Source organism: Pseudophryne corroboree, chromosome 11, assembly GCF_028390025.1.
Source record: "Pseudophryne corroboree isolate aPseCor3 chromosome 11, aPseCor3.hap2, whole genome shotgun sequence".
Lineage (NCBI taxonomy): Eukaryota > Metazoa > Chordata > Amphibia > Anura > Myobatrachidae > Pseudophryne > Pseudophryne corroboree.
The window spans coordinates 145,505,465-145,525,735 of NC_086454.1; the positions used below are offsets into that span (position 1 = coordinate 145,505,465).

The 20,271-nt window shown below is 44.3% G+C and overlaps 1 protein-coding gene across 4 annotated transcripts in view; it reads right to left on the reverse strand.

The window, feature by feature from the left end:
• RCOR2 (REST corepressor 2) overlaps nucleotides 1-20,271 on the reverse strand; it is a 112,732-nt gene that overhangs the window by 18,589 nt on the left and 73,872 nt on the right. For all 4 annotated transcript variants that reach the window (XM_063944919.1, XM_063944920.1, XM_063944921.1 and 1 more), the window contains exons 4-9: nucleotides 18,573-18,653; nucleotides 17,424-17,476; nucleotides 15,242-15,403; nucleotides 14,885-14,994; nucleotides 14,604-14,673; nucleotides 14,161-14,385 (exon numbers count right to left, since the gene is read on the reverse strand). In XM_063944919.1, coding sequence (XP_063800989.1) covers nucleotides 14,161-14,385; nucleotides 14,604-14,673; nucleotides 14,885-14,994; nucleotides 15,242-15,403; nucleotides 17,424-17,476; nucleotides 18,573-18,653 — 701 coding nt within the window. The remainder of the gene's footprint in view (nucleotides 1-14,160; nucleotides 14,386-14,603; nucleotides 14,674-14,884; nucleotides 14,995-15,241; nucleotides 15,404-17,423; nucleotides 17,477-18,572; nucleotides 18,654-20,271) is intronic.

Here is a 20,271-nt window from a genome sequence, read left to right on the forward strand (position 1 = left end):
AGTATCAGACCCAGAAACATGAGCCGTTGAGACGGTTCCAGTTGAGACTTCTGTAGATTGAGGATCCACCCGTGGTGAGACAGAAGTTGGATAGTGCAATCTATATGAATCTTTAGAAGCTCCCTGAAACTTGCTTTTATCAGGAGATCGTCCAGATAAGGGACGATGTTGACCCCCTGGACTCTGAGCTGGAACATAATTTCCGCCATCACCTTCGTGAACACCCTCAGAGCTGTAGACAGGCCGGAGGACAACGCCTGAAACTGGTAGTGATCGTTCATTAGGGCGAATTGTAGATAGGCCTCATGAGGAGGCCAACTCGGGATATGCAGGTAGGCGTCCTTGATATCCAGGGACACTAGGAATTCCTGTTGTTCCAGGCCCGCGATCAACGCTCTCAAAGATTCCATCTTGAATTTGAAAACCTTCTTCAGGTAAGGATTCAAGGACTTCAGATTCAAAATGGGTCTGACAGACCCGTCTGGTTTTGGCACTACAAACAGACTGGAGTAGTAACCTTGTCCTTGTTGTAGTAGGGGTACTGGAACAATGACTTGGGACTGGACCAACTTGTCGATGACCAGTAGCGTAACACGCATATTTTCCAAAGCGGGCAAGCCTGATTTGAAAAATCGTTGGGGACGAGCACCGTCGAACTCCAGCTTGTAACCCTGAGAGATAAGGTCCCTTAACCAGGCATCTTGGCAGAAACTGTCCCAGATGTGGCTGTAGTGAGGTAATCGAGCTCCCACCGCGAGATCCCCTCGGAGTGGGTGGGCACCATCATGCTGAAGTCTTAGCAGAAGCTGAACTGGTGCTCTGGTCCTGAGAGCCGGCAACGGCTGGTTTCTTAGGCTTACCTCTGGAGCCTCTAGCTGCATTGGAGGAACCCCGGGCCCTAGATCGAAATCTGGAGGACCGAAAGGACTGAGTAGACGGTCCCGGGTAGGTACGTCTAGCAGGTGGAGCCCCTGAAGGGAGAAACGTGGATTTCCCAGCAGTAGCTTTGGAGATCCATGCGTCCAATTCACCTCCGAAGAGCCATTCACCTGTGAAAGGAAGAGATTCCACAATACGTTTGGAGTCAGCATCTGCAATCCACTGATGCAACCACGCTCTACGTGCAGACACAGCCATAGCAGTGGTCCTAGCATTAATATTGCCAATCTCTTTAAGGGAGTCACAGAGGACTCTTGCCATGTCCTGAATGTGTTTTAGGAAAGTTACAGTAGTAACCAAGGTCATATTCCCCTGAAAGGCCCTTCTGAATCTGTGTAGCCCATGTATGAATGGCATACGTCATCCAGCAACCAGCAATGACCAGCCTTTAAGCTACACCTGCAGCAGTGTAGATAGATTTTAGAGTGGTAAACAAACAATAGGAGGTAAGATCAAAGGCGATAACAAAGAAAAATAGGATTATAAATATACGTCCCTTAAATGGTATGAAGTCCTTCTCGGAATTGTCCCTCTTTTGATCGTCTCACAACATCCAGATGTTATACATGTAAACAAAAGAAAATACACACACATGGGTGGTATTGCATAATATATAAATTAAACAGCCCATGAATATCCAGAAAGGAAAAATTCAGAAGTGCCGGACCAGATTTTATAGATGATAAGGATAGTCTCTCGCCACCACTTCACTTTGTTTATAGACGTACCGAAACTCACATCAAATTTGGCAAGACCAGGTGTATAAAAGGTATCTTTAGTACTATATCCCACGTGATATAGAACAGGAAGAGGAGCTACTGAAGAAAACGTACCCAACTCACTTATAAAAGGAGATTAATCCCACGTATCAAGGTATCTTTAAACCAGGATCATAAAGATGACATCCAAGATAATTCAACAGGTTTATTCATAAAAGTCCATAAACCAGCAATCTGCTACTTTTCTGTGATAATTCCACTCTCCAGTTTGTACAATAACATACAGGTCAGATGTAACAGACAAAAACTGGTGTAATCCGGTTTTACAACAGTACTGTAGTGCACACTTCTAAAGTGGTATCCACATGAAAAGAACAGAAGTTGGAATAACAAATGGTTGTCAATAACAATGATAAAACTCACTGCCTGGTAGCACCAACGGCGTTTCGACCACTCGGGTCTTTGTCAAGGTGTGATCCTGGTTTAAAGATACCTTGATACGTGGGATTAATCTCCTTTTATAAGTGAGTTGGGTACGTTTTCTTCAGTAGCTCCTCTTCCTGTTCTATATCACGTGGGATATAGTACTAAAGATACCTTTATACACCTGGTCTTGCCAAATTTGATGTGAGTTTCGGTACGTCTATAAACAAAGTGAAGTGGTGGCGAGAGACTATCCTTATCTAGAAAATCTGGTCCGGAATTTTTCCTTTCTGGATATTCACGGGCTGTTTAATTTTTATATCATGCAATACCACCCATGTGTGTGTATTTTCTTTTGTTTACATGTATAACATCTGGATGTTGTGAGACATATTTTTCTATCCCCGAGGTCCTTTAACGCAAAAGAGCCCGGAGCACCGCCTTTTTAGAAAGGCGAAAGACTGAGACGTCTACTGCTGGAGATTCTTCCCAGGATTTCCTGCCTTCAGGGGCAAATGGGAAGGTATTTAAAAAGCTTTTGGACACCTGATATTTTTATCTGGATTTTTCCAGGCTAATTTAAATAAATCATCCAATTCTTTAGAATTCAGGGGAGGTGACAGTTTGTCTTGTGGGAGGAAAAATTACTGCTGATTAGTAGCATCCACCAGGGAGAGCTATAAGGCATCCCATATATCCAATATAAGGGGTTCAATACCCTGTGTAGGGGTGGAGTCCCTGCTTATGGGGTACACATCATCCCCATCATCCTGTATATCATCAGTATCTGATAGAAGTGCAGGTAAAGCACGTTTTTGTGCACCTGCAGTGGACAGGGGGGATGTTTTGCAGCTAGATTTGCCACTGCTTGTTGCAGTTCCTGAGTTTTATTGGCATTAGCAGTGAGTTGAGATGACATATTAGACATCATAGTTTTGATAGCCCCCAACCAGGAGGGCTCTGGACTCTCCCCCACATTGTTATCAGCATTTTGTGATGACTGACTACACTGCTCACATGATATTGAGTGAGATGAGCTAGGATCTAGCATTACACACACGGCATAACTTCTGTTTTACCATTGTGAAAAGAAACAGGTACAATACACATACAACACAGCCTGAAACACAATACAAGCCTGCCCTGTTGCATGTGAGAGGAGACACAGGAGAGAGGACACCAGCGCACCCAGCGCTGCACAACCCCAGCGAGGCTGTCAGCGTTTTATACAAACAAACAGTGAGTCTGTCTAATGAAAAATCCCTCAGAGGGATGATATTTGTGCACCAAATAGCGGCTCTCCCCCTCTACACCCTGTACCAGTGATCCAGCGTGTGACTGTTATGGAGGCGCTGTGTGAGGCTGCTGCTGCTTGTACAGAGGAAGGCGCCAATATGCCGCTGAGCCCACTCTGATGTAGCTCCGCCCCCGATATGGTGCTGGAGCTACTGTGTATTTTTTATACTTGCCAGGTCTCCTAAATGTTAGTAACCTCACATAAATGCTTGGTACCATGTAATAAGCCAGTCTCACGCAGGGGTCAAAGAGAGTCCCCCCTAGGTGGAACCTGTACGCCTCACCCGCGCTTTTGCCGCACAGTGAACTGGGGGACCCCCCCTAGTGGGATGCCCGGTGTGTACTCACCACCGATGATCACCTTCAGGCAGCATTAGGGGTGTGAGGCATGCTGCGGCTGCGACAACCAAGGCACCATGCCCCGCTGAACAAACAGCCCCTCAGGACGGTAGTCCTGCAGCGGGGAAGCGGCTCTAAACCTCAAGAGTCCGGTGACCGCTCCCCCCCCCCCCCTAACTCCCACGGTGCAGGTATGCTGTTGCCCAAACAGCATACCGAAATAAATAAAAGTTTAAAAGAAATTGAAGAAAAACTCTGGAGCTTGCAGTATGTGCATCCTCCCCTGAGGGCACTTTTTTCTAAACTGACCTGTAGGAGGAGGAATAGAGGGGAGGAGCCAGCACACTCAGTTGAAGAAATTGAAAGTGCACTGGCTCCTTTGGACCTGTCTATACCCCATCGTACTAATTCTGTCCCCAATATCCCTTATGGATGCTAGAGAAATAGTAAAAAAATAATAATAATAATAATAATAATAATAATAATAAAAATGAAATAAAAAATAAAAACTAAATCACAAATATTGGCTTCATGTGACTCCACCCAGATTGATACCTAATTGAGATACTAGCGCAGAGTGATATTTTGTATCTTTACGTAATAAGTGATGCCAGACTTTAGGGAAAGCAAACGAGTTATAAAATATGAGGCTGTTAATTTCTAATTTACACCTTTTATTAAGAATTGATGCTGGAAACATATGTTTTAATCATATTCATATCTGTCATTTGTATAAGGACTATAATTTTTTTATATTTATTACATAAAAATAATACATTTGCCTTTTACTGCTGTAAGCAAACTCAGAAGCCTTTCTGACTCAGTCTAAACCATATCAGTGAGAAGAGGAAAGGTCAACCCTGTCACTGTACGCTAGACGTGTGCTTTGCACAACAGAGTGTGTAATGATGTGTAGCAGCATTGGGTGTTCCTATTGCACTAGGATCAGTAGGTGGTAGCAGTATTATAGGCGAGAACTGGATGTGAAAACACGGTTTTGGGATATTTTAGCTAAGATCCGCACAAGTGATAGGTGACTTAACTGCTGAAATACTGTGAGAGACATACTTTAGCATCTGCAGAAAAGGGGGTTAGAGTGCAACGTCTCCTTCGGAGTGAGTGACATGGACAGATTAGGTCAAGAGTGACAGTAAGTGACAGCAGTTGGTGATGATGGAAGATAGGAGTGGGAGAAGGCAAGACAGCTGTGGCTGTGTGAGGGAGACCCGGCCCTGCCATAGTCAGCTAGCAGTGATAACCAGAGAGGAAATTCTGCTCCTGCAGAGGGATCAGTGATTCTAGGCTGTGAGCCACACAGAGAGTTTGAAGGAAATAGCCTGAGAGAGCCTGACACAGGAGCAAAGAAGTTCATGCTAAAGAGATACTGTGGACTACTGCAACCAGTAAGGAGTGTCAGTCAGACATATTGGAAGCAGTATGAGTTACATCGGTTTCACTGTGAATCCTTTTATCTGCTACAGCCTGCATTATAGTGCAAATGTAACTTAAGAAATGTGCAGAAGACAGAGATACACAGTTACATAATTACTGAAGTTCAAGTGCTGTGCAGGAATGTCAAAAGTGTATTTGTTTTAAAATGATGGGATGGCCAGCACCCAAATGTCCTCTGTTTGCACTGCACCCCCATAACAACCATACCACCGATGTGTCCATATCTGAAAGCTGCTGTAAGGTCTGCACGCACCCCGACGGTCACCTTTGTCCGGCACTCAAGCACTAACCAGGGCAGATGAGAACGTAAACAAGGAGGTGTATTAATAGTCCGGGCACTCCCCTTTGGCTAGACACCATGACAGGGCTACTAAAACTAACAATTTTAGAAAGGCAAAGTAAATAAAATGACAGTTGAATTTCAGTACTGTACAATCGGTTATACATCATGGCTTATGCTGTGCCCTCCCCAATTATTACTTCATTGCTGTCTTTCCAACAGCATAAGTCTTAAACAGCCTCTCCCCTTTGCCATCCTTTCTCAACAAGCCATACGCAGAACGATCACTGCTCAATAGGACTCTCATCCAGTTAAAACAGTCATATCCTTACAAATGTATTAATTCTAGTGCCCCATTTCTACAACCCCCCCCCCCCCCCCCCACACACACACTCCTCCACCATTTCGCTTGACTAAACAATGTTCCTAGTCTACATTATATTGATCACTTTTCTATCTTCAACCTCCACTTTAAACTCTGCTTCCTCAGGTGTCTAACAACCTTTGACCCCAGCCCAGAGGCACCCTCCTATAGAGGTACAGCCCATTCCTAATGTAAAGCTTGTAGCCCCTTGAGTAAAGCAGTTTTAGATGACTGAACAGAGGTTTTCCCTGAAGGAGAACCACAGGTTACGCCGGTATGTGGAAGTAAAGTCAGTACATGTAAAAGCGCATCACTCTCCAGTGCCTGGCAGTCTGATGAGCAGGAAACTATTCCAAGGTTTTATCTGATGCACTAGAGTTACTATCAAGAAACAGGTTCCAGAGTGTAAGAAGGTGCACTAAAAAGCAACGAGCCGCCTGGTGCAAGCTATGGTATATATTCACATTCAATGGACGGGAAGGCTCCAATATTTAACACACAGATATACACTTTGTAACCAGGATCTGTGATATATACTGCATCTGCCAAGTACTCATGACTTCGAGGTATTAACTCTGTGCTGTATGACCATGTAAATATTGATGTTGAAAAAAATACCAAGACTACACAGATTCCATGTAGACTGTAATGCTAGAACATATTTTAACAATGTGCTTCTAATGTGATATTAATCCATCGAAGCCAACAAGTCACAGATCAGCCCACCAAACCGGATTCTTTACACCTGCACAGATTTTTTTTTTTTCCCCCTCAAACTGGTTCAGCTATTTGTTTGTGTGTTACTATTTTTTTCCTCAAATGAAGAGACACAGGAACAATGCAGAGATAGAGAACAAACAAAAGTGGCCACTGCTGCTCTATTGCTATGTTATGTGCTTTAAAGTAGCACAAAAAAAAACAAAAGAGAGAAGAAGGATTTTGCTACTTACCGATAAATCCCTTTTTCGGAAGCCATGGGGGACACTGGCACAACTTCAAGACCGTGGGGTGATGATGGTGGCTTTACAGGGTGCTGGCACTTTAAATAATATAAGAAGTGAAACCGGCTCCTTCCCCTCTATCCCCCATCAATCCTCAGTTATGAATTAGCTGAGAAGAGATGGGAACAGGATAACAGAATTATACAAGGGAAGAGAGCACATAACAATTAAACACAACAGAACAACAATGAAGGCAAGAGAACAGCGATGGGTGGGCGGCCAGTGTCCCCTATGACTTCCGAAAAAGGGATTTATCAGGAAGTACCAAAATCCTCCTTTTTCTGTCAGCCACTAGGGGACACTGGCACAACTTCAAGACCGTTGGGATGTCCCCTTGGGCGGAAGATCGCTGAGGAAGTTGCAAAACAAGACGGCCAAACTGTGAAGATGAAGCCGCAAAAGTATCGAACTTGTAGAATTTAGTAAACATATGAATACTGGATCAAGTGGCTGCTCGACAGAGCTGAGACATGGTAGCACCCCTACTAGTGGCCCACAAAGACCCAACTGAGCATGTAGAGTGGGCAGCAATGGATAATGGGGGTCGTCTAGACTAGTGGAGATAGGCCTGAAAAATTGTCAACCGAATTGAGCGGGCCATGGTCTGTTTAGTATCAGGCAACCCCCGACGTGGGAGATCATAAAGTACAAATAAAGCATCAGACTTCCGTAAAGATGCTGTACGAACTATGTAAATCTTCAAAGTTCTCACTACATCCAGAGTAGAAGGAGTTCCAGAATCTTCCCGTGAGGATGGTAACACGATAGGATGATATGAAAACCCCACACAACCTTAGGAAGAAAGGAAGCATGTGTTCATAACTCTGCCCTATTAGGATGAAAAATCAAGTAGGAAAGTTTGAAAGACAAGGCACTGAATTCAGATACCCTCTGGGATGAAGCTATGGCTAGCAGACAAAACATTTTCCAAGTAAGATATTTAGGGGTATATGCAATTCCGGGCGAATTGCGGCTTTTTTTCGCCCGTTTTTAAATTCGACCGTCGAATCCCGGCCGGCGGGTGCCGGAATTCGACATATTCAATTAAAAACAGATTGACAGTCCCGCTGTCGAAAAATGGACCAATTGACGGATAAGTGCGTCCTGGATTCGACTTTTCGGACGGCACAAAAATGGTTAAAAAACCCTAAAAAAAATTGCGTGGGATCCCCCCTCCTAAGCATAACCAGCCTCGGGCTCTTTGAGCCGGTCCTGGTTGTAAAAATACGGGGGGAAAATTGACAGGGGATCCCCCGTATTTTTAACACCAGCACCGGGCTCCACTAGCTGGAGAGATAATGCCGCAGCCGGGGGACACTTTTATACCGGTCCCTGCGGCCGTGGCATTAAATCCCCAACTAGTCACCCCTGGCCGGAGTACCCTGGAGGAGTGGGGACCCCTTAAATCAAGGGGTGTCCCCCCCCCTCCAGCCACCCAAGGGCCAGGGGTGAATCCCAAGGCTTTCCCCCCCCATCCATGGGCTGCGGATGGGGGGCTGATAGTCTTGTGTAAAATAAAAGAATATTGTTTTTTGCAGAAGAACTACAAGTCCCAGCAAGCCTCCCCCGCAAGCTGGTACTTGGAGAACCACAAGTACCAGCATGTGGTGGGTAAAACGGGCCCGCTGGTACCTGTAGTTCTTCTGCAAAACAAATACCCAAATAAAAACAGGACACGCACACCGTGAAAGTAAAACTTTATTACATACATGCCGACACACACATACTTACCTATGTTCACACGCCGACTCTGTCCACGTCTCCAAGTAGAATCCGGGGTACCTGAAAATAAAATTATACTCGCCTAAATCCAGTGTGTCCTGTTCTTTTTTTGTAATCCACGTCCCATGTGGGACCCCTTTCAGTGCGTGGATCGGGTATGCGGTTTGTTTTTTTGCCAAGTACGTGGATTACAAAAAAAAGAACAGGACACACTGGATTTAGGCGAGTATAATTTTATTTTCAGGTACCCCGGATTCTACTTGGAGACGTGGACAGAGTCGGCGTGTGAACATAGGTAAGTATGTGTGTGTCGGCATGTATGTAATAAAGCTTTACTTTCACGGTGTGCGTGTCCTGTTTTTATTTGGGTATTTATTTTGCAGTAGAACTACAGGTACCAGCGGGCCCGTTTCCCCCCACATGCTGGTTCTTGTGGTTCTCCAAGTACCAGCTTGCGGGGGAGGCTTGCTGGGACTTGTAGTTCTGCTGCAAAAACAATATTCTTTTATTTGTCACAAGGCTATCAGCCCCCCATCCGCAGCCAATGGATGGGGGGGGAGGGGGGGGGGGCAGGGGTGACTAGTTGGGGATTTAATGCCACGGCCGCAGGGACCGGTATAAAAGTGTCCCCCGGCTGTGGCATTATCTCTCCAGCTAGTGGAGCCCGGTGCTGGTGTTAAAAATACGGGGGACCCCTACGCTTTTTGTCCCCCGTATTTTTTGCACCAGGACCGGACGCAGAGCCCGGTGCTGGTTCTAAAAATACGGGGGATCCACTGTCAATTTTTTCCCTGTATTTTTACAACCAGGACCGGCTCAAAGAGCCCGAGGCTGGTTATGCTTAGGAGGGGGGACCCCACAGATTTTTTCCGGATTTTAACCCCTTCCCACTGAAAACCATGCTCTCTCTATTAGTCAGTTAAAAAAAAAAAAATAATAATAATAATAATCTTTTACAAAATATATAAATAATACTTGTGTCTCCTAATAGACAAACCAAGTACATAATCCCTTCTAATATAAATAGATATGCTATTAGCAATAAAAAAAACATGTTTTTAAAATATTTTATTAGATTCCGCCAGCAAAGTGAGGCGGAATGAAATTGACGAAATTACTGTCGAAAAGCACTGTTGTCGAATCGACATTCTTCAATTGAATATACTTTTGTCGAAAAGCCGCATTTTTACCACTGCAGACATGTCGAATTTTAAAAATGTCGAATTGCAAAAAGTCGAATCTGAAACGTCCGTTTTTTTTTGTCGAAAAGTACTGTATTGCATTGTCGAATCCAATTCGACATGTTTTTTTTGTCGAAAATGCCCCGTTTGTCGACTTTTGCTGTAATTCGACCGCAATTGCATATACCCCTTAATGTCTGCTTCATCCAAGGACTCAAAATAGGATGACTGAAGAAAATCCAGCACCAGATTTAAATCCCAAGGAGCTGTAGGTGGAACAAACGGAGGCTGTACCCGCAAAACGGCTTGTAGAAAAGTTTGCACATCCAGCAGGAGCGCAAGGCGTTTCTGAAAGAAAATCGATAAAGCAGATACCTGAACTTTCAGGGATCCTAGATGGAGTCCGGAATCCAAACCTGCTTGAAGAAATAGCAAGAACCGTGAGAGACAAAAGGAATCCAATGGAAACCCCTTTCAGTCACAGAAAGAGATAGAAGACCGCCAGATGCGATAGTGGGCTGCCGTCACTAGTTTCCGTGCACGCAATCTTGTGGGAAATCACACCCTCTGGAACTCCTTTGCGTTTTAGGATGTCTGCCTCAATACCCATCCCGTTAAACTTTGTCATGGTAAGTCTGGATGCACGAAGGGTCGTTGTTGCAGATCCGGACACAGAGAAAGAGACCAAGGATCGTCCGCCAGAAGAGAGCGCGGGTCTGAAAACCAAGTCCTCAGAGGTGCCAAAAGGATCACCATGAGTGGCTCTCGTTTGATTGTCTTAAGGATCAGAGACAAAAGAAGGAACAGAGTAAACACGTATACTAGGTCGTACGCCCAAGGCACGGCCAGAGCATCCACAGTTTCTGCTTGAGGATCCCGTGTTCTGGAAATGTATTGAGAAAGCTGAAGATTGAGTCAGGACGCTACGAGATCCACCTCTGGACATCCCCAGCGTTATATCAGGGCTTCAAACACCGCTGGGTTAAGTGCTCACTCTTCTGGATGGAGATGTTGCTGGCTGAGATAGTCTGCTTCCCAATTGTCCACTCCTGGAATGAACAAAGCAGAGCGAATGACTGCGTTGCGTTCGGCCAACTGGAGAATGCATGTCACCTCTCGCATCACCTTGCAACTGCGAGTACTGCCTTGTTTGTTTACGTACACTTCAGCAGTCGCGTTCTGACTGAACCTTTATCGCAGTGGATCGAAGAATGTGTGCGGCTTGTACTAGCGCATGCTAGATTGCTCTCAGTTCCAACACATTTATTGGCAACAGTGATTCTTGTAGAGCCCAGTGGCGCTGTAGATGGAAGTCCAACACAACCACACCCCACCCTCTGAGGCTGGCCTCCGTGGTTAGAAGCGTGGAGTCCCATATACTGAACCGCCTGTCTGCAGTGAGATTGTGACGTTGGAGCCATCAAAGAAGCGAGATTCGTGTCTATGGTTTTAGTAAACGAACCAACAGTTGAAGGTGCAGATTCGACCCAGACTATTGATGTAACAGGTCCAGCTGGAAGGGACGTGAATGGAAACGGCCGAACTCCAGAGTTTCAAAGGCCACTACCCTTATCTGCAGAATATAAATGCATAAATGGACTGATACCAGCCGTGGCCTAATCTTTGTATACTCAGAGCTTTGTCTTGCAGTAAGAAGACTCTCTGTACGGTGGTGTTTAAGATCACACAGAGAAACTGGATACATTTTGACGGCTGAAGGTCGGATTTCCGAAAATTCATTAGCCATCCGTGCTCTACCAACACATTGTATGTTAATAGAGCATGCTCCCGTAGAATGTGATCGCATGGAGCTTTGAGGAGGTATGGTATTATTGTGACTCCCAATGATCTGAGGTGAGCAATCATCACTGACATGACCTTGGTAAATAGTCTGGGTGCTGTGGACAGTCCGAATGGTAAGGCTCTGAACTGAAAATGATCTTGTTGAATCGCGAACCTGAGAAACGCTTGGTGAGGATCCCAGATCGGAATGTGGAGATATGCATACTTGATGTCTGGGATATCATAAATTACTTGCATTCCAGGCTCAAAATCATATGCCACGGTCTTCTCTGTAGACTTTGGGTCTTAACGACAAGAAATGGCTGGTTGCTTGCCGCAACCTCTACATCGGAAGTGTGTAGTTCTTCCGCATTCTCTAAAAGGTTGAGTGGAACGAAAGGACCTTAAGGAAGTTCCAGCATAAGAGCGTTTAGGAGGTGGTGGAAGGGTTGGCAAGAAGTAGAAGTAGATTTACCACCCGTAGCCTATAAAATTAACGTGTGTAGTTCTTTTCCAAAAAGATGGTCACCTTAAACGGAAGTGCTTCCGCTGCTCTCAGACTCCTTGTCTACCTGCCATGACCATAGCCAAAGGGCTCTTCTGGCTGCAAAAGTCGATGCTGAGATCCCCGAATTCACATGCCCGATATCTCTAGCCCCTTCCCCTACAAATATATATATATATATAAATATAATCGCCAGGATCACTACCTCTTCTACCGGAACACAATCTTGTAAGTCCCTCCAAAGCTTATCTAAGCGACACCCCTGCGGCCGCATAAATGGATTTCAGCATGGTGTCCAATTTCCGGTCCGACGGGTCTTTCAAGGAAGTTGCACCCGGAACAGGTAATGCCGTCTTTTTTGACAGCCTGGAGTGAGGAAGTCCAGCCGAGGTGACTTTCCCCATTTATCCATCATACTCAAAGGAAATGGATAAATACTTAGGAATCTCTTAGGCATCTGAAACAGTTTGACTGGGTTTTTCCAGGCCTCCGATAGCTGATCATCCAGCTTGTCTGAAAAGGGATAAGTGACCGATGGCCGCTGTTTTCTAACAAATAAAGCAATATCTGGCTAATCCGTGTAGTTTTAGAAATATTTAAAATTTGTCTTATTGTCAACTGACAGATGCTAACACGGACACACAGAAACATGCTGACACACTGATGCTGACAGATAGATGCTGATACACTGACAGATGTTCACACAGACCCTGACTTACTGACATACAGAAACTGACAGACGCTGACACACAAACAGATGCTGAAACACAAGCTATTTCACCTTCCCATGATGTGTGTCCCTTGCCTCCCCGCATGCAGCCGCCAAGTGGGAGGGGGGGGAGTGAGAGAACACAGTGCTCATATCGCCGCAGCCGCGGATATAGGAATCGGCCAAAGTGGGGCGGAGCACGGCCACTGAAGTCAACAGGAGGGGGGCCCAATACGCCGCTGCTGACCTGTGTTGTCGCGCCCCCCCACCCCCCTGCGGGGGAGGGCAATTCCTCACCCGCAGGGATGCCCGACAGAAATCACAGAAGGCAGCAGCGGCAGCCACCGTTCTTCTCGCCAGGGTCGCCATTGCTCCGCAGTCCACGCTACAATCAAGTAACTCTGCAAAACTACAGCTCCCAGTAATGGCTGCTGGCAGCTGTAATTTTGCAGAGTTACTTGATTGTAGTGCAGACTGCGGAGCGGTGCCGGACCCTGGCGAGAAGAACAGTGGCTGCCGCTGCTGCCTTCTGTGGTCTTTGCCGGGCATCCCTGCAGGTGGGGGACACAGGGGCATAGTGAATCTGCCCCTTGGCCACGGGTGGCACACCCAGGCAGCACCCCTCCTCAGCTGGCACCCCTGGCAAGTGCCATCCTGGCCAATGGCTAGATACGCCCCTGCACCAGTGTGCCGGGACCTGATGTCTATAGCAGCACTACTGAATACTGCAAAGCAGGAGGTGGGGTGTGCTGGCCGCTGTGCCCAGGACGTGGGCGCTGAGTAGGAGAGTGGATACTGCAAGGCGGTAGGGAGGGGGGCTGACCGCAGTGTAGGAGAGTGATCACACTCACCTGTCTTCTGGAGCCTCAGGAGGATGCGGCTACTGTGGAAGGACAGTGCTTCTCCATTAAGCACTGTACTCCTATGCAGCGTGAAGCTGCTGCTGGAAAACCCGGACCCCACTTCTCAAATTTAAGTGGCAAAGGGTCTCTTGAGGCTGAGGGAAACTAAGTCCCATGTAGAATAAAATCAGGAAATTAAAATAAAGAAAAGAAAGTTAATACTGAGCTGGAGCTCAGTCAGCAGTGACCGGCTCTCTCTGCACAAATTCAAAACTGAGGGATGATGAGGGATAGAGGGGGAGGAGCCGGGTTTAACTTCTCAGCTTATTTAAAGTGCGAGCTCCCTGTAAAGCCACCATCATAACCCCACGGTCTTGAAGTTGTGCCAGTGTCCCCTAGTGGCTGACAAAAAAAAAAGAATGATGAGCAAATCACCTATGCATCCAGGTCCTTAACGGCAGAGAGACCAGGGGCGAGACAGCTGTACTATTATTGATCCTCATGAAAAGAGGGGACAGTCAGTCCTGCATTATACAACCACTGCTTTGGTCCCAGGAGGCAAGGAGCCGTTAGGCACTCTGCAATAATAGTGACATTACATCATACCTGGCGTTTAAGTGAAATGAGCTGCTTGTCCAGCTGATACAGATTGGGTGCTGGCATTTCCACACTGGTACATACTGCACCAATATCGCTCTTGCTGAGGTACATTCCTTTAGGTGGCCTCCGGCGGGATCGCAAGGGATGATGCCGGTACTGGGAAACCATGGGATCCTTTTTGACTGGCCCAGGCTTTCCAATGGGCACCTCTGATGTGGACATCTCGGGTTCCTAACATGTCCCAATAAAATAAAATAAAAAAAGGCAGAAGACAAAATTAGCACAGGAAGGATGAGACGAAAAAGGAAGGAATTCTTAGGATGCTGAAAGAAGGGGAAATTGAAGAACGTAATACTGAATGTGAAGTCATCCAGGAAACAAAGAATAGACTGTATGTAGAATGGATGAAATCATGAAGGTTACTTCATGTGCTACAAGCCGGATCTCACCTCTTTCTTGACCTCAGCAGCATCTGGCTCAGTGTCACTCATTTTCTGCGGGTCATTTCCGGCTTCAATGCTACAAGAGGTATGAGAACTGGATTAATTACAACAAACATGCACTTTGAAAACCTCAATCTCCTCACCTTCAGACATGCTCTGCTAGCAGGACCCCCATTAAATTTGCTGAAACAGTTTCCTCATCATGTCCCCTTTCCTCTACCCACAAAAACCTCCTATAGCTGGCACTCATGTATTTGCCACAAGTTCTCTTCTCTCATCCCTCCTACCTCTTGCTCTGCAGCCGGCGAGCCTGTCTATCCATCACACTGGTTCTACAACGAGTCTTCTTCCAGGAGTAATAATACCTCACCAGACTGGTCATGGGTTTATCAGGAAGCTGTGGGTAGACAGGTACTATGTTGTTATGAAGGCCTGTGCCACTAATGCATTATACATGTATCACACTGGCTAAAAGACTAATCAACTAGTCATTTACATTACACTTTAAAAAAAAAAAAAAAAAAATCATATCCCCAATTATTAAGATTTGTAAATCAAATTAGAATGAATTGGGGTGAATGTATTTTTTTTTTTAGTTTATGTTAAGACATTATATAGTGCGATTCCACAATTGGCACTTTTACCATTTGCTGTATGCGCTGGAAGCATTTGCCATGGAAACTAAAGGCTTGTTCAAAAAGAACCTTGTCCTCAACACTCCATTCATCAGGAACTGGTGTAAAATTTGCAAGATCAGCCAGAGCGCGTTCCACGTCATGTTTGTGCCACAGCAGCATGCCTAGGGCCTGTCAGTGACCAGAGGATGAGAAAGAACAAAAAGGACACAACATCAGTGTGAGGAACAGGAGGTTGATATGAGGAGAAGTGAAGATGCGGGATGTATGGGTAAAGGAACATGACACAAACACATCATCAGTATTTTTACATTCACATTAAGTATGACAAGCGCTGGATACATTCTCCCTAACACACTTATTTCAGAACCTAACTCCGTGTTCCAAAATACAGTCCTCTGACACCCTAATAGCTTCCAATATCTCCTTGATGGTGCACAAGTGTATTAACCAGATATAGACACATTTAAATAGATCTACAGGTAGTGGATGAGCTGGGTACCTGCAACAAGAATTAGGCTGCTAAAATCGTATGCTTCTTTTTGGCCAATCCATATATAAATCCCCCAAAACTGGCCAGGGATCTCGTTTGGTGACAAATACTTATTCAAACCGTTCCCTTTGGAAGATCTTTTATGGATGGACTGTAAACATAGACCAGTGAATGACTTTACAGCAAGTAGTATGCTGAATATCCTTGCTGTATGGGACAAATGGTTAAATACTCTGGTGACTTTGTACTTTCATATTCCCACCTTCCATCATTGCTCATTCCAAACCAGGTCTGAACCCACATTTAAACACTTGGCATCATCAGAATATTAAAATACACGATCGAATCACATTATTATGACCACCAGCTAATTAGCCATAGTAACCGCCATGTGCAGCATGGACCACAGCTAGACAGGCTGAACGGTCGTTTTAGACACATGTCCAGTAGCCCCAAGGTTCATTTTGAGGGCGAGTTGCTTCACCGTAGCGTGTTGGTCAGCCCTCATTCACCTTCATAGCCGACGTTCACCTCTCACATCAATGGCACGTGGTGCTCCGCAGTTTCCATATCAGTTATTCGCAATGGTGCCATTTGTCCTGTCACGATACGACTTCACCACAGCAGCACGCGAACAGTTCAAAAACTGCGCTGTTTCAGAAATACTGCCACCCATGGCCCGAAAGCCAATAATTAGCCCTTTTTGCAACTGTGATAAATCGCCCCTTTTACTCATGACAGCAAGGAGTGATGTGTGCAGACGGCCTATCGCACACATTATATACATACCAAGCCAGCGTACGTCACATGACGTACTTCATGTGTTACGCGTTGTTGACGTCAAAAGTAGGAGGTGGTCATAATAATGTGACATCACTGTGTAATGAAACACTTAGAAAACCCATCTCTTGTCCTTGGCCCAACTACATTGCCAATTTCAGATACCCACTTTTTTAAATATCTGGTGGTTCGCCGCTAGATTCTATTACAAAGTATCTACTCCACCACATTAATCCATGCCGCCTTACACACATGAAACTTTCCGTATTTTATTAGTATTCTTAGTGCATAGAGTAAGCATCAGCATTTTATTTTAATATTGTATAGTACTAGAAGCTTCGGCATGGTAGCACATTTCATTATGTGTAAAAATAGGACATGCAGTCCAATGTCCCCTTTTTCCTCTATATTTGTGTATATATTGTACACTTGAAGGTGTGGCTCCATCATTTTGGTATCGGCACCCCTCCCATCTACCCTCAAGTATTTTAATTAGCACAGGTTCCTACACTGCTGACTACATATTGGAATGGGTTCTATTTTAAAGGTAAGGAACTGGATAAATGTACAGTATATAATGTGTTAGTATTAGAGATGTTAGGGACCCATCTAATGAAGTCACTTGGACGCAGTGGATAGGTTCACATATTTGGCCAAGCATGTGCTAAGAACTTCACTTATACTCCTTGTTAATTGTAAGAGTTTATCAAAATGATTTTGACTATCAGTATTCTGAGTGCATGGAGTGTTCATCAGCATTTTTCTTTATCTCGTATACATGAAATTTTCTCAACAAACCATAGGGGCGGTATATCTTCATAGTATAGAAAAAAGAAAAAGTCTACTTTTCAAAAACACATGATAAACTTTTCAATCCAAAAGATCTCCAGAGACTCCATTCTGCATGTCTCTTCTTACCTGCTCCACATTGTAGCCATGCTTGTCCTTCGCCATGGTGATGTACTCATTCACTAAACGCAGAAAGCGAGCATTTTAGTAACTGATTAGTGTATGCACAAAGTACATTTCAGTCTATTGTTTATCTATTACCGTATCTTGGCACAGCCTGAAAAATAAAATTGAAACAGTCCAGCTTATGGACAGCTCTCTTAAAAATAAACTTGATACTGTAGCTAGAGGTAATAGATGCTGGTAGTTTAGGCCGCTGCTGCTTTCTGGCCTCTTTCGCAAGATATTACATAGTGAAACTGTACCCAGTTAGCTAAACATGTCTGTACAAAGTGACATTACTACAAACCTGTATTACAGAACTAATACAAGTTTGAGGCAGACAATGGGCGGCATCCTGTTACCCCCGATGCTGATTCGGACAAAACTGGACCCGCAATTGCACGAACACACATGGGATCGGGGATAGGTCCCCGACCTCATGTGTTATCGCGGCTCCAGTGGCCCCTTCTCCCTGATTATGCTTCAAGTGCCTCAGGCACCCGATGCATAATCAGCGATAAGGGGCACTGGATCCGCGATAACACGTTGTATCAGGGACTTATCACCGATCCCATGTGTTATCGCGGCTCCAGTGGCCCTTTATCGCTGATTAAGCTTCAGTTGACTTAGGCACCTGAAGCATAATCCCCGATAAGTGCCGGCATCAGGACTAATTGGGGAGCTCCCGACAACAGAGGATACTGCCCTTGTTTGAATTAGATAGGAAACATGCTACTGATATTTGTTTTACTTTACACATTTTGGGATATCAGAACTGACTTTATACATAAGTAGTATATACGAATGACAGCTGCAAATACATAAGTAAATAATAAATATAATGAAAACCATATATTTTACACCTGTATGTCAGGGCTTCCTACAGTGTGTGTGTTTGGCGTGGTGGGAGGGATGATAAGCTGTTACCTAGGAAGCATACAGGATTTAGAATAAATGTTAAAATGAGTTACTGTTTTGTGTCAATACAAAAAGGACAATGGTCCAAGCTAATCTGTAAGGATCATTTCCTCTGTAACATGCTTTTGTTAAAAAACGCCATAGACTTACCTTCAGATAAATGAACAAAAATGATGGAAACAGAAAACTCAAACTTACATTTTGCACCTGACACAGAAGGACTTGGCGACCACACTAACATCCCCTTCATTTCAACATTATTAGACTGTGTCGCAGGGTCTGTGAAAATAAGCAGCAATAGTATTGGATTAACACAAATTGAAAACAATTCATCCCTTCAATAAGAACCAAATATCAGGTTCTCTTTTGATAGTTGATGCTCTGGATAGAACTTTATATGGTCCAATAGTCGTCTTTGAGTCCTCCAAGTTCTTTAATATGAAGGTTCACCGAAGCTCATACAGAGAGGAGAGAAAAAAACAAAAATGTGTAGTCCAGTTTGTACTTTACAACAATCATTCACGTCCTTTAATATGAACCCAAAAGAGGGAGTGTACCCCAACTCACAATAGGAACTGGTAAGTATAAACGCATACAGGTATCTATCAAAGAATAGATGGATTTCTCTATATCCCTATAAGTATCACGACCAATGGGGATTTAATTTTCCGTACCCAGACTCTCACAATGGTGAAGAAAACAATTCACATCAAGGTATCTTTACAATGGTCAATAACCCAAATATATACTCCAATAGGGGTTCAATTTGCGTACCCCAACTCACACAGAGGTGGAGGAAAAGACTTCTATCAAGGTATCTTTTCACAATTCTCAATGGTCCAAATGCGTACCCAACTCACACGGAATGTCATATAATGACTGCTATCATGGTATCTTTATACATCCTCCAATATCCATTTGAGGGTTAAATATCCCATGGAGGTAATGGATCAAAAAAAAAGGCACTATTTCATATATCCAAAAAAAGTCCTTTCTTTAATACAATCAAAATAGCATCACGGGATGTCTTGATAAAGGTCCTTGTGACCCAAATGCGTCGGCATCTGTACCGTAAGTAGCCACAAAAGGACTTTTGAACAAATACCTAGGGACTTTTTTTTTATTGTTTTTGAATATTTTATGTATTTTATATGTTTTTTTTTCCCCTAGTGAATTTGTCATCTTGCTGCTATTTTGATTGTATTAAAGAAAGGACTTTTTTTGGCTCCATTACCTCCATGGGATATTTAACTCTCAAATGGATACTGGAGGATGTAAAAAAATACCATGATAGGAGTCATTACACGACATTCCGTGTGAGTTGGGGTACGCATTTGGACCATTGAGAATTGTGAAAAGATACCTTGATAGAAGTCTTTTCCTCCACCTCTGTGTGAGTTGGGGTACGCAAATTTAACCCCTATTGGAGTATATATTTGGGTTATTGACCATTGTAAAGATACCTTGATGTGAATTGTTTTCTTCACCATTGTGAGAGTCTGGGTACGCAAAATTGAATCCCCATTGGTTGCGATACTTATAGGGATATAGAGAAATCCATCTATTCTTTGAAAGATACCTTTATGCGTTTTAACTTACCAGTTCCTATTGTGAGTTGGGGTACACTCCCTCTTTTGGGTTCATATTAAAGGATGTGAATAATTGTTTTAAAATACAAACTGGACTACACATTTTTGTTGTATTTTTCTCTCCTCTCTGTATGAGCTTCGGTGAACCTTCATATTAAAGAACTTGGAGGACTCAAAGACGACTATTGGACCATATAAAGTTCTATCCAGAGCATCAACTATCAAAAGAGAACCTGATATTTGGTCCTTATTGAAGGGATCTATTGTTTTCATACCTAATTGTTAGAAAGTGTTTTTAGCGCTCTGGA